This window comes from Zalophus californianus, chromosome 3, assembly GCF_009762305.2.
Source record: "Zalophus californianus isolate mZalCal1 chromosome 3, mZalCal1.pri.v2, whole genome shotgun sequence".
NCBI classification, from domain to species: Eukaryota; Metazoa; Chordata; class Mammalia; order Carnivora; family Otariidae; genus Zalophus; species Zalophus californianus.
The window spans coordinates 33,912,910-33,926,076 of NC_045597.1; the positions used below are offsets into that span (position 1 = coordinate 33,912,910).

Here is a 13,167-nt window from a genome sequence, read left to right on the forward strand (position 1 = left end):
TGGTGATAGGTGTGAAAACTCGTATAACTTTTGAGGAGGACAATTTGACAATAAGTATGAGGAAGGCTAAAAATGCAAATAACCTTGGGGCTCCTGGCTGGTTCAGTCAGTAGAGCATGTGACCCTTGAACTTGAGGGTCATGAGTTCAAGCCCGACACTGGGTGTAGAAATTACTTAAAAAAAAAATACAAAATAAAAAGATTTATAGGGGCGCCCGGGGGGCTCAGTCGTTAAGCGTCTGCTTCGGCTCAGGTCCTGCTCCCAGGATCCTGGGATCGAGCCCCTCATCGGGCTCCCTGCTCTGAGGGAAGCCTGCTTCTCCCTCTCCCACTCCCCCTGCTTGTGTTCCCTCTCTCGCTGTGTATCTCTCTATCAAATAAATAAATAAAATCTTAAAAAAATGGAAATAACCTTTAACATGATAGATAATTCCCCCTCTAGGAAATATATATATATAATCAAATAAAATTGGAAATATCCCAAGTGACCAACAACAGAATAGTTCAACAATATATCTATACAGTGGCTATAGTTCTGCCATCAGAAATTACATTATTTAAAATTTTTAGTCACATAATATGTCAAGTAAAAAAATTAAGAGGTTTTATAAACACACACACATAAAGACAAAAAGAAAATGCAAAAGGTATGTTTTTGGTGGCTACCATGGGATGGTCAAAGGATTGGTAGTTTTTCATTGTTTTTCAATATTTTCTAAATTTTCCACAATTTCCATGTGTTTCATTCATAATCAGAATAAATGTTTTCTTTTTTTTTTTTTTTAGATTTTATTTATTTATTTGACAGAAAGAGAGAGAGCCCAAGTAGGCAGAGGGAGAGGAAGAGGGAGAAGCAGGCTCCCTGCTGAGCAAGGAGCCCAGTGCGGGGCTGGATCCCAGGACCCTGAGATCATGACCTGAGCTGAAGGCAGACACTTGACTGAGCCACCCAGTTGCCACTAGAATAAATGTTTTCAATAAAAATGTAAGTAAATGTTGCCTTTACACAGATAAATGTTCATTGGGCCTGCAGATAATGACCAAGATTTTCCATTTGAGGGGCATCTGGCTGGCTCTGTGGGTAGAGCATGTGACTCTTGATCTTAGGGTTGTGAGTTCAAGCGCCAGCTGGGGGTAGAGATCACTTAAAAATTTTTTTTTGAATCTTAAAAAAAAAAATGATTTTCCATTTGAAAGCAACAAGTAAAGCCACAACTTGTGATCACCCTGTGCTGTGAAGATATGTAAACTTTCTTAACCAAACTTTTAGATTTTCAAGACTCACTGCAGAATAAATAAGCTGGAGATTACAAAGTTTGAACTTGGAAAGGGACAACCTGGGGAATGTTTGAAATATAAATATAAGTATGTTTCATTTCCTAAGTGATCAGTAAGACTTCTACAGTGATTTTTACTGAGGTCTTTTGGGTATCTCATTTTCTTGCTTTGTTTTCCTCTATTAAAGCTTATTTACAGTGTTTTGACAAAATGCATAGACTCTTAAAGCTAGATAAAATTTATAGACATCTTTAAAGAGCTGTTTGTGTTGTTTTTTTTAATTCTAAAATATTCATAGAGGAGATATAGAATGAAATAGTTTCTAATGAGATGTTTATACTTCCTTCTTCCTTGTTCTCCTTCCCAGCACCCAAAGTTGTTCAAAAGTAATTTCCAAGGGGCGCCTGGGTGGCTCAGTCGGCTAAGCCTTGGATTCTTGGTTTCCTCTCAGGTCATGATCTCAGGGTCCTGGGATCAGGCCTTATGGAGTCAGGCTCTGTGCTCCGTGGAGAGTCGCTAGAGATTCTCTCCCTCTCCCTCTGCCCCTCCTGCTGATTACGCATGCTCTCTCTCTCACTCTCAGTCTCTCTCTCAAATAAATAAATAAATCTTAAAAAATAAACAAGTAATTCCCAAATTTGCTTACTGGGAATTGAAAATTAATGCTGGGCGAGGGTGGCGTTGGTGGTCTAGGAACTTGATTTTTTTTTTTAAAGATTTTTATTTTTTTATTTGAGAGAGAAAGAGAGAAAGCATGAGCAGGGGGGTGGGCAGAGGGAGAAGTAGGCTCCCCACTGAGCAGGGAGCCCAACTCAGGGCTCAATCCCAGGACCTGGGATCACGATCTGAGCCAAAGGCAAACACTTAACCAACTGAGCCACCCAGGTACCCCTAGGAACTTGATATTTAAAACATTTTCTATAAACTATTCAACAGAGAGCTGATTTCTGAATTAAGGGCCCCCCTTTTTTCCCCAACTCCTGATCATGGTATCAACCCACATGTAAAACACACACAGACACACACGCGCACACACACACACACACACACACACACCAGTCCCTATTTTAAATCATCCTGTACATTGGTGCCTGCAAACATGTATCCAACACACTCCATGTGCTGAGCACTAGTATAGGCCTTGGATCTATGAAGAAGAATTAGACACGATCCCTGCCCTCGGCATCATCTGAAAAGTAACCCCCCCCCAAATATTTCATTACTTCTCACAATCAGTAGACGAGTCAAAACTCTTCTGAGTGGGACTTTGAGCTGGCCCCCATCTGACCTTTCCAACCTGGAATCCCACTATGCCCCCCTCCCAAGAAACTTAGGCTCTAACCGTGGGGCTTATTTGTCATTTCCCAAATATCGCTGCTGTTCCCTCCAACTCTAATGTCTTTCTTTGACCAAAAAACCACATTATCACAAGCCCAACTAAAATCCCACCTCTCTCCCAATGTCACTCCATATGTTCCAGTAAGAATTACCCTCTTCTGGGGCACTTGGCTGGCTCAGTGGGTGGAGCATGTGATTTTTGATCTTCGGGTTGTGAGTTTGAGCCCCACATTGAGATTACTTAAAATGACTTAAAATTAAATCTTAAAAAAAAAAAGAATTACTCTCTTTTGGTTTCTTCCCCTTCCCATTAGCTTTGTTTCTCCAGTAAAGCATTTCTTACTATCTGCCTTGTATCCATCTCAACCAACAAATCATATGTTCCTGCAGGACCCAAATGGTCTTGTCTTTGAGTTGTATGATGTCTCCTACCACAGTGTCCCATACAAAATAGGCAACTGATGTTCGGTGAACTCAATTTTATTCATTATATACATAAAAGGTAAAATTAAGAAAAAAAAGTTTGATAGAATGCCTTCTAAAAATGTAGAAGAAATAAGAGAAACATCTCCATTTATAACATTTACAACCAATATCATATTAATTGATTCAGGCAAGAATTAATGAAAGCTAAAATAATTGGGTGAAATTCTGATGAGCAATAAGATACTTACATAGTCATAAAGTATTTCCCCATAGATGAGGTATTAATTACCTCGTGGGAAAAATGGTAACTTACCAGTAGAAAAACTTGACAGATACTACCTTAAGCAAATGATCAAAATTAATATCATCAGGGGTTTCTGGCTAGCTCAGTAGAGCATGAGACTCCTAATATCACAGTAGTGAGTTCAAGTCCCACATTGGGGGTAGAGGTTACCTAAAAAAAAAAAAATAACATCATCATTAATGGGACAAACTGACTTCATGTCCTTCCTGATGCGATGAATTGAGAAGGATGAAACATTACTTATCTTGCATTCCTACCAAAAATTCATACCCTGAATTCAACCAGGAGGAAAGATCAGACAAATTCATATTCAGGAACTTTCTACAAACCCACCCTACTGTACTCTTCAAAAATGTAAATATCATGAAAGATCAAATTGATCTTGATCTGTTTGAAACAGATGTGGTGGGGGAGATTGTTATAGGGAACATTATTGAGGTAATTAGCAAAATTTGACTATGGACTGTAAATTAGCAAAATTTCAGTGTGGACTGTAAGTAAAACTTTCATACACTTTGAAATTCCATTTTTAGGAATTTATTTCTCAAAATCACTTAAATGTGCACAAAGACAGACTTACCAGAATGTTTATTGCAGCATTGTTTGTAATGAACATTCTTGGGGAAATTAGCAAAATTTGAGTATGGACAATGGTACATTCTAAACTTTATAATGTAACTCTCTATTAAGAGAATGTTTTTGGGGCACCTGGCTGGTTCAGTCAGTGGAACATGCAACTCCTGATCTTGGGGTTGTAAGTATGAGACCCCCATTGGGTGCAGAGATTACTTTAAAATAAAATCTTTAAAAAAAGAGAGAGAGAGAATATCCTTGTTCTTAGAACATGCATCCTAAATATTTATGGATAAAAGGTCAAGATGTTTGTAACAGTTGAATGAATCAAGCCCCCCCTCCCGCAAATATGTGTGTGTGTGTGTGTGTGTGTGTGTGTGTGTGTGTGTGTGTGTGTGTGTAGAGAGAGAGAGAGAGAGAGAGAAACAGAGCAAATGTGGCAAAATGGTGATCTGGGTAAAAGGTATATGGCAATTCTTTGTTTATTTTTGCAACTTTTTATGTAATTTTGAAAGGATTTTGAAATTAAAAGAATAAAATTTGGGGAAATATTTGATTTACTTCAAAAGTTAAGATCCTACTTTCTGGGACTGGTTTTCACAGACTTGTATTTGTAGCAGTCTTAAGAGTTAAATCCAAGCGAACCCATCACAAACCCACAAAGTAACTCCATTTTAGCTAAAACACATCCCTTCCCTCAGCCTTCATGGACCTAACATTTCTCTGTCACGACGCCTCTGATGTCCTGGGTACCATCACCATCACTGCACTTATCAAATTTGCTTTTATTATATTCCATGTTGCATTCATATTTGTTTCCCCAGCCTGGTCTCTGCCAAGTAGAGCAGTAAAAGAAAATGTATGACTGAATGAAGAACGCATGCGTGCACACACACACACGGTGAGCATTGAGTGAAGGTATGAATGAAAGATTGACTTTGAGTTAATAATGGTTGAAGCAATGAAATCTCAATCTTATTTTAATTTGGTTTAGATTCAGTTTTGCCTTTTCATTTTGAAAAACAAACAAATAGACCAAAAAACTGCTGCAAGGTCAGGGTTCCTCTTTAGTGGGCCCATGTTAGATCCCAACGAGCACTGTCATTGTGTTTCAGAAAACAGATCTCTTGTAGCATGAAATAAAGACCTATACCAGGGAATTAGTTGGGCTTTAGAGATGTGTCTTTCAAATTTGAAAACTACTAGATTCTTCTTTGTGCCACCAGAGAATTTTGAGAAAATCAGACCCTTAATATTGTTCACAACTTTATTTTTGAGGTTTTAAAATGTAGACATTAGAAGCAGGTGTAGCGGGTGCCTGGGTGGCTCAGATGGTTAAGCGTCTGCCTTCGGCTCAGGTCATGATCCCAGAGTCCTGGGATCGAGTCCCGCATCGGGCTCCCTGCTCCTTGGGAGCCTGCTTCTCCCTCTGCCTCTCTTTCTCTCTCTCTCTCCCCCTCTCTCTGTCTCTCATGAATAAATAAATAAAATAAAAAAAAAAAGCTAAAAAAAAAAAGAAGCAGGTGTAGCCTAATGACAAAGTGTAACAAAAGACCAATTACACAAAGAAAATGAAGAAATGCATAGGCAAATTCTCCACAGTGTGTATGTATAGGGGGTAGAGGGCAGATTCAATATTTCTTTATAAAAAATTTTTTTTAAAGCAACCAACAAATATTTACTAGATTCCTACCATGTGTAAAACATGAGAAGTTATGGTGAAAGCAAGGTCCTTTAGTGGAATAGCTTCCCAATAGCTTCCCACCGGTTGAAGTTACAATAGATGCACACACAAGATAAATGCATCATGTGCAAATGAATGGTAAACAAGGAAAAAAGAGATCACAGAGATCACCGTGGAAGTTGATTCTTGGATTGTCCCTTAAAGAAAAGACAAGATTCTCTGAAACAGTAGCTAGAAGGAAGGGGGAGGGAATTCCAGGCAAGAACTGGCATGGCACTTAGGGTTTAAATTACAAATTGGATCTACCGGTGAGAGCACCGGGCACATGGATTAATCAAATCCAGTTTCTACACGCTATATAAAGAATTTATGTAATACAGTCTAGGAGAATGTCTAACACAGTGGAGAGTCTCATGAAATCAATGTGACCATAATATTAAAAGACAAGTGACCCCTCAACTTCCAACCACCCAAAATAGTAAGAGACTATCTGGGAGAAAATGTTTGCAACAAAGGATTAATATCCACTATCATAAAAGAGATCTTGAAAAATCTATAAGGCAAAGAGAACCCAAGAGAAAATTAGGCAAGCATGGTAAATAAGCAATTCACAAAAGAAGATATACAAGTGGCTGACAAACATACAAGAAGAGCCTCAACCTCACTACTAGGGAGAAATGCAAATCAAAACAGCAATGGAATACCATTTTTGCTCAACTGATGTACAAAAATGAAAAAGATTCAGTGAGACTGGGGGAAAACTGTAAGTCTCATAGTGTTAGTAAAAATATAACTTCGTATGATTTTGTAAAATGTTTATCTGTACAGAAATCTAGAGCATCTATCAAAAGGTTCAATTTTCATACACTCTGAAATTCCACTTTTAGGAATTCATTCCTCAAAATCACTTAAATGCACAAAGATAGATAGACATATCAGAATGTTTACTGAAGTATTGTTTGTAATGATGAAAAATTGGCAACCATCTAAATATTCAACAATAAGTAACATAATGACCAAGTAAATGATTAAGTAAATTCTAATATATCCACATCATGGGATCCTATCCAACAATTTTAACGAACAAAGTAACTATATCTGTAGTGACATGAAAAGATTTCTAAAGGCATGACAATTTTTAAAAATGTCACTGGTTAATACTATTTCATGGTGCCATTCACATAAATAATTTATATGAAATATATGTTGTCTAAAATGGCTAACATGGGGCGCCTGGGTGGCTCAGTCAGTTAAGCATCACACTCTTGACCTCAGCTCAGGTTTTGATCTCAGGGTTGTGAGTTCAAGTGCTGCACTGGGCTCCATGCTGAGCATGGAGCCTACCTAAAAATAAAATAAATTAAATAAATAAATTAACAATAAAATAAAATAAAATAGCTAACACAAAATTACCAATAGTTTTCTTCTGGGAAGAAGCAAGAGATCGGAGATCATGGATGGCAGGAAGTGAGGGAGGTGCTACCTATGTCCTGATAGTAATTAAGACATCAATATTGTTATTCTTAAGCACTGGCAATTCCATGCATGAAGTAGCCTACCTTCATGAATGTTCTAATACTAGGGAGATAAGCCCGGATTCATGGAATTTATTGGTCTGAAAAGAACCAAAGGATTTATCTATCCTAAAAAAACAAAAACAAAACAAGACAATTTTTGGGAGCTTGGGTGGCTCAGTCGGTTAAGCATCTGCCTTCAGCTCAGGTCATGATCCCAGGGTCCTGGGATGGAGTCCCGAATCCAGCTCCCTGCTCTGTGGGGAGTCTGCCCCTCCTCCCACTTGTTCTTTCCCTCTCAAATAAATAAAATCTTAAAAAAAAAAACAACCTTTCAATTTAGAAGAAATGAAAAATCCATTATTAAATAAACATTTACTGAGTGACACAAACTGTGCTAATGAGCACTGGGAATCCAAAGACCAAAAGCATTATTAAATGTTAACCATAAAATACTATAAAAACCCAGAAGATAAAGTATTATCTGGGCCAGCTAGTCAAGGAAGGCTTCTTGGAGGAAGAGACCTATGAGAAGGGCCCTGAAGAATTTGAACTCAGTTGCTTGATGCAAGTCGAGTAATCTTCCACTGCATGACCCTTAGGCTTCTATGATAGGAACATAGAAAGTAAGAAGTAATTAAAATAATTTCATATTTCTAAAGGGAAGTCATCCATAAAAAGAGAGGCCTTGTGTCTACCCATTTAAAAATATATATTTGAGGGGCACCTGGCTGGTTCAGTTGGAAGAGCATGTGACTCTTGATCTTGGGGTTGTGAATTCAAGCCCCATGTTGGGTGTAGAAATTACTTAAAAAAAAATCTAAAAAATATATATGTATATATTTACATATATATATGAAACTAAGTATAGTTTCTCAATATACTGTACATATACTGTAAGATATAATGCTACTGGAAGTGGCTCCTGGAAAGATACCAGCAGAATCATCAGTTATTATGCTTGCTAGAGTCTTTTGCTAAGTCAATTTAGGAGATCTAATCCTTTCAATTTTCCTGCTTCATTATTTTAGGTTGATAATATCCCTGAAAAATCTCTCTCTTATTACAGATATTTGTTCATGTATAGTCACTTTTCCCCCCACAAAGCATCCTTTTATGCTTTTCCTTGTTTATTTGGTGAACTGGTTAAATGTGTTTAATTGTATGCCTCTAGTAATATGTCATCATTGGAATTACTGGGTGACTTTTCGGGGAATTTGGTGCCACGTCAGCCCTGTGACATTTGATCTACATAGGCTGTCCTGACATGTTAGCAGCACATACGTTGCACTCGTATGGGATGCTAAGCTGCAGCCTCATTCGTTTAATTAAGGAGGCAAGTCACCTCTCAGGAGTTCATGTTTTGCAAAGAGCCATAGTACATTTTTATGATAGCTTGGTAAATCTCTTAAAGAAACGAGAGAGGTTTATGGCAGAAATGGTGATAAAGCTTTAATGACATGTGTGTGGTTAACTCTGTTTTAGCCATTCAAGTTAACTTCTACCTATATTTATGGGCTCGATTGCATAATAATGAAGTTTGCCGGACGTACCCAGAAGATAAGGTTACAGAGACAAGTTATTTAAGTTTGAAAGCAAACCACAGCTCCTGCTGGGAAACTAGTTTATAGACAATTTTGTGACACAAGTGAATACGTCATTCATTTTCTTTATTTTTTTCTTATCTTATAGTTAACAGTAGGCTATTAATCATTGTTTGAATGGGCAGCATCATGAGTTAACCAAAGAATGCAGCTTCAGGGATTGATTAGCTGAAAAGTTAGCAAATTATATTATAAAAATGAAGATAAACATTTGATGATATTCAAACCACCCCAAGCAAAGGGATGGTTTGCACTTATCCTGATGTCCTACTAGACAATGGTTTCCTTCATGAGCTGCATTCAGTAATGAGACTCATTTCTACTGACAAATATTACTTGATCAATAGACCTTGCATTTGCCACAAGAAATGACCTTTTGTGGTTAATGTATAACTGATTATTGTTCTTCCTCTGTAGTAGCCTACATTTTACAGTACAGAAATACACTATGTACGTTAAGCACACTAAAACACTAAAACATGTCAAATGCTGGTAGTACACCGTCCTAGTGTGATTACGTTTGACATTCTACAACACTGGTGATACATTTGCACTGTGCTCACCTAGCATTTCAGTCTTTGCTGAATGCAATAAAACTTTTGCCATAATATTTAGACACTCAGAAAAATCAAGGATATTCTTCTTACACATTAGGGCGGGGGGTGGGGGGGGAGAACTCTAATGGTGACAACAGAGGGGCTGAATGATAATGTGTGTAGGAGAGAGACTACTCAGTGAAAGCAAATTACCCTAAAATCTTTGTTGTGGAAAATTAAAACTAATGACCTGTTCGTGTTGTAATGCAGAATCGCCTATAACCGAATTTCCCAGTGTGAGATGCAGTTTATTTTCAAACGTAAATAACTTGTCCATTTAATAATTTGCTTTTCCCCATTACTGGCGAGAGAGAGCCATTTACAACAGCCACCTTCCTATTCCATTAATTGTCAACAACAATTCAAAGGAGTTCCATTATTTTCCCTCTGATAATTTTAATAGATTAAGTGATTAAAAAAAAAAAGTGTTCCTATATTTGAGGTCTCTACCTTCCAAATAAATGTAAATAAAATGTGCCACTTTATTAAGTTTGAAATGGCCTGTTACCTGTTTTTCCTTGACCTTGTAGAGGTTTTCAGTGACAACTGAATTAACCAGGCGAGGGAGGTTCCTTGAGGGGGGCCAGTAACACTCTATTGTGTGGGATGGCACCTAGCAAGCATTTAAGATTAGGCTGTGGAGGGAACAAAGCTAGGTGTACTCTCTCCAGCTTCGGGTAAACAAGATTATTGTTCCCCATTCCTGCTGCTTGGAATGAATGCAATGCTGCAAACCTAATTGCTGCCATAATTAGGAAACACACACACACACACACACACACACAACTTGGAATGTGCTAATTTAATATGGCTTAGATCTCAGAGACATTTGCCCTCCTATACAGGTGTGATTGGCTCTATTCATAGTTTTTAAATGATAAGTTTAAATGTTATCGCGATCCCGGAAAAAAATCCTCCACATTCGAAGTAGCAGCTAGCCCCAGGTACAAGTGCTTCACTGTCACGAGCAGCCTAGCCAGGTGAGGAGAAAATCCCATTTTGGGATTTAATACGATGTATGATCACAAGTACAATCAGTGGAAACATTCTCTTCTCAGACCAGGCCTTGCTTGGCACGCAGGCTTTGCCTCACACCGTTTCATAAAATACGCAACTTTCAAACCACCTCCACATAAGGAAATTTCACTCTGCTGTTGAGAAATCCTTCCTCCTATCTAACTAAATCGCCCCATCTGCACTGTAGCAATCCCATTTCCTCACATCTTCAGCAACATCTAACATTCTATATTAACATGTATTTTCTTCCAACATCAACAAAATTAAAATGGAACAACTTAAAAAAAAAGTATTTCCTTCTCTCCCTACTGCACTCCTATACTGTGATGGGATTATTTAGTTGGTTTCAAATTAAAATGAAACATTTTAGGAATCAAACATTAAGTGGTGGATTCCCGCGGGGTGTGTCTAAAGGTGGAGACTGGAGAAAACAGATTTCTGAGTGAACAGAATTACGATTAACAGGTTAGCAAGTGCATCTCAGTTAAGGCTTTACCTTTTATTCCGTGCTTTATAGGAAAAATAGGACATTTTAAAGATTTAGATCTTGCTCTTCAATAAGATAACTATTTTGACCAATGGGAACATTAATCCACACACTAATAATTACAGCTTTTTACTGCTTGGCCTAAAATAATCTTTCTACTGTAATTAGATTTGAAGGGGAACCAGAAAAGACCGTCAGTAAAATGCTGTCACAAATTCCCTCCAAAACTGCTCGCCTGTAATTAAGGTGCATTTACAGATCTGATATTCCTTAAAAGAAGCATTAACATTACAAAGACCAATTATTCACGGTCAAACAAAAGAGATTCAGATTCTCTGATCAAAGCAGTAATCTCTTTTACAATTGTTATTTTTGAAGTATCTTCAAACAGAACAAACACACATCGACTATGTAAACAGGGATAGCTGTGGGCTAATCTGCTGTTTCCAGGATCCCAAGGGTTTCCCACATGGCTCAAATTTAGTAGGCTATACCCCACTTTCCATTCCAAACCCCAAGCTGACCGTGCTGAGGAACAGTAACTTTATATAAGGGAAAAATTCCAAATACCGTTTTGAGGACTGAAACTGTCATAATGTCAAGGTCGTCTGACATTTTTAATGTCACCTTGTTCATTTTTCCAAAGTTGCTTGTTTTGAGCACGTCAACAAGCTCGTTAAATGATCAAAGGCAGAGAAACAAAGATACTCGTGGAGTGTGAGAGTACTGACTTTGGTGTGAGAAATTCTGAATTGGAGTTTGGCCTCTTCTCTTGCTGTACAGCATTGAGGGAATTTCCTTAACAACTCCAGACCTTTCTCTGCAAATGAAAAATAAGGATCCCAGCACAACCCTAACCTCGGTGGTTATGAAGGCCAAAGGATCCCTCAGGCAGGAGGAAGCTTTCGGTGAACCTTAAAACACTTCCCAAAGACGAGGAATATTCGTTGAAATAAGAATATATGTTGAAACCTCATTGTATCTTTGGATAGACATCCTTGGAGTCCCAAAGAGTAAAAACTTAAAAAGACAACAACAACAACAACAACAACAACAAAACCCTAACATTTATGACAGTTTAAGCCAAATCTTTTTCATCAAACTCTAGCTCTGTGGTTCAAGAGAGTTAAAGGGAGTTCTTTTCTAAAGGGCCCCTTAGAACCTTTTGAATCTCCAAGAGAATGGCTGTAGTACGAGACGTATGTCAAACATTTGACAGAACTACTTTATCCTCAGGCTGCTGGAGGGACTGAGTGTTCCTTCGAAAACACTTTGGGAATTGTTGCCTTCTGGTGTGCTGCTGATTTAGTTGGGTAGGAGGTGCTTAGATGCTCAAGTAAATCTACTTTTTAGTCTATACCATTTGGTACAAATGAACAGTTAGTAGCAGCAGAATGTCCTAAAATAAATCACAGCAGAAGGAGTTTGCAACAAACTGCCACTTTGAGACAGTATAGCTCCCAGTTCCCCCATTTATAACCTGAGCGACTTTAGGTAGGTTTGCAAATCTCTCCAAGTCTTATTAGTTTCATCTGTAAGACAGAGATAATATTTACTGCATTAAGTTGTGGCCCAAATCAAATAAATCCCTTTAAAGAATAATAAATGGTAGGTTTAATGTTCTCATTCTCTTTTCGGAAATGTCTAGGTTAAAAGAGTGACCTTCTCTAGGTCACATAGCAACTCGATGACATTGTTAGAAAGGGACCAGAATTTTGGATACTACTCTCGTTTGGATTCACCTCTCTCGAAATTCTAGAATGGTTCATTAAAGAGAAGATTTGTAAGAAGAAAAGGAATAGTCACTAGGGACCAATATTATTTCAGTATAAACAAGTTGGGCCAAACTAAGACGAGCATTTTTTCTTTCCCAGAGGTGCTATTAGATTCATAGCCAGGGGGGATGCCAGAGGCAGGAGAAAAAAAATATCTTTAGTTGTTCTTGTGAATAAGATGGTTATAGGTAAAGTAGCCCACAATCCAGCAAGATTTATTTATAGCTATTTGAAAAAACTGTACCAAAAGAGTGACTTATTTCAACCTAGAAGGAAATGTGAGCATTTATCACAGGGCTCTCTCTTGAACAACATTTTAATCAGTGACTTGGAGGAAAACAGGGGAGTCACACAAGATCTCAGTTGGGAGGAAAAGCTTATACGCTGGATGGCAAAATCAGGAATCATAAAGGTTCCAACAGGCTAGAGTGATGAGTAGAATTAAAAATGATAGTTAATACAGAAAGATTTCACTTATGTCCTGAAAATTCAATTTGGGACTGCATCCCAGCTCTCTCACTTATGTAAGTCCTGTGACGTAAGTACTTTGAATCTGTTTCCCCATCTCAAA

The 13,167-nt window shown here is 37.9% G+C and overlaps 1 protein-coding gene across 1 annotated transcript in view; it reads right to left on the reverse strand.

Moving 5' to 3' along the window:
• Positions 1-3,063: 3,063 nt before the first annotated feature.
• PIBF1 (progesterone immunomodulatory binding factor 1) overlaps positions 3,064-13,167 on the reverse strand; it is a 231,456-nt gene continuing 221,352 nt past the window's right edge. The window contains exon 18 of the mRNA XM_027589896.2: positions 3,064-3,496. Within this exon, the coding sequence (XP_027445697.1) occupies positions 3,410-3,496 (87 nt within the window). The 3' untranslated portion in view covers positions 3,064-3,409. The remainder of the gene's footprint in view (positions 3,497-13,167) is intronic.